General features: G+C 73.4%; 1 protein-coding gene across 1 annotated transcript; it reads right to left on the bottom strand.

The window, feature by feature from the left end:
• Window positions 1-19: 19 nt before the first annotated feature.
• Window positions 20-1,011, bottom strand: TLX2 (T-cell leukemia homeobox 2; the record flags this gene model as incomplete). The annotated part of the gene is given in 4 exon segments (XM_008050527.1): window positions 20-79; window positions 81-236; window positions 329-576; window positions 954-1,011. Coding segments are annotated over 4 exon segments (522 nt in total), but the record flags the coding sequence as incomplete, so codon positions are not given.
• Between the last annotated feature and the right edge of the window lie 7 nt (window positions 1,012-1,018).

Below are 1,018 nucleotides of genomic sequence, written 5' to 3'. Positions count from 1 at the left end.
CCGATCGGGCAGGCGTGGCTCACACCACCGAGGCGAGCCCGGACACGGAGGCCACTTTGTTGTCCTCGGCCCAGGTTTTTCAGGTTCTGCAGGGCGAAGAGCGACGAGTTGTGCAGGCAGAGCGGATCCGGGGGCAGCGGCGGCCGCAGCGGCCGCGGCAGCGCGTCTTGCTGCAGGTGCAGAAGCAGCCTGCCCGCGCGGTGCCGCTCGGCCTCGCGCTTTTCCGCCGTTTGGCGCTTGCGCGGAGGGGGGCGCGGTCAGCCGGGCTGGACTCGCCAGCCTCGCTCCCGGCCGCCCCGGCCCGGGCCCGGTCCAACCCCGCCCGCACCGCGCCTCACCGCCACTTAGTGCGCCGGTTCTGGAACCACGTCTTGACCTGGGCGTCGGTCATGCGCAGGGCCTTGGCCAGCGCCGCCCTCTCGGCCGAGGCCAGGTACTTCTGGCGCAGGAAGCGCCGCTCCAGCTCCAGCACCTGCGAGCGGGAGAAGGACGTGCGCGGCTTCTTCCTCTTGGGGGGGGTCCGGTTCTGGTAGGGGTGGCCTATGCGGCGCGTCCCGGAGAAGGGCGAGAGCGCGGCTGCGGGGGAGGAAAGAGCGGGGCAGGGCTCGCGGGCGGCCGGGCGTCGCCGAGAAGCCAGCGCCCACCCAGGCGCCCTCGGGCCCCAGTTCGCCCCGCATGCGCAGGGACCTCCAGACAAGAAGAGGGCTCGGAAGAGGCGCCCCCCGGGTGAGGGAGGCACGTCCCCCGACTGCACTCCACCCAGCCGCGGTGCGGACAATGGGACTGCAGGGGCAGAGAAGGGTGCGGGCGCCGACGGCTGCGCCCTTCCCGTCGCCTCTCTGCGGCACCCGGGGATCCGAGCTGGGGAGGATCCCTGGGATGGTCTGGAGGTGGGTTTGAGGGGATCGGCGTGGGGCACGACGCCGGCGGGGGGGGGGAGCGGGCGACCTCACCCGTGAGCCGGTCTTTGGCAAAGCGGCGGCCGCCGTCCATCCAGGGGAAGGTGAGTCCCGCCAGG

The sequence above is a fragment of the Carlito syrichta genome, unplaced genomic scaffold (assembly GCF_000164805.1).
Source record: "Carlito syrichta isolate Samal-C Ts95f unplaced genomic scaffold, Tarsius_syrichta-2.0.1 Scaffold148882, whole genome shotgun sequence".
In the NCBI taxonomy this organism is placed as follows: domain Eukaryota; kingdom Metazoa; phylum Chordata; class Mammalia; order Primates; family Tarsiidae; genus Carlito; species Carlito syrichta.
This window is presented reverse-complemented; position numbering and strand designations above follow the sequence as displayed.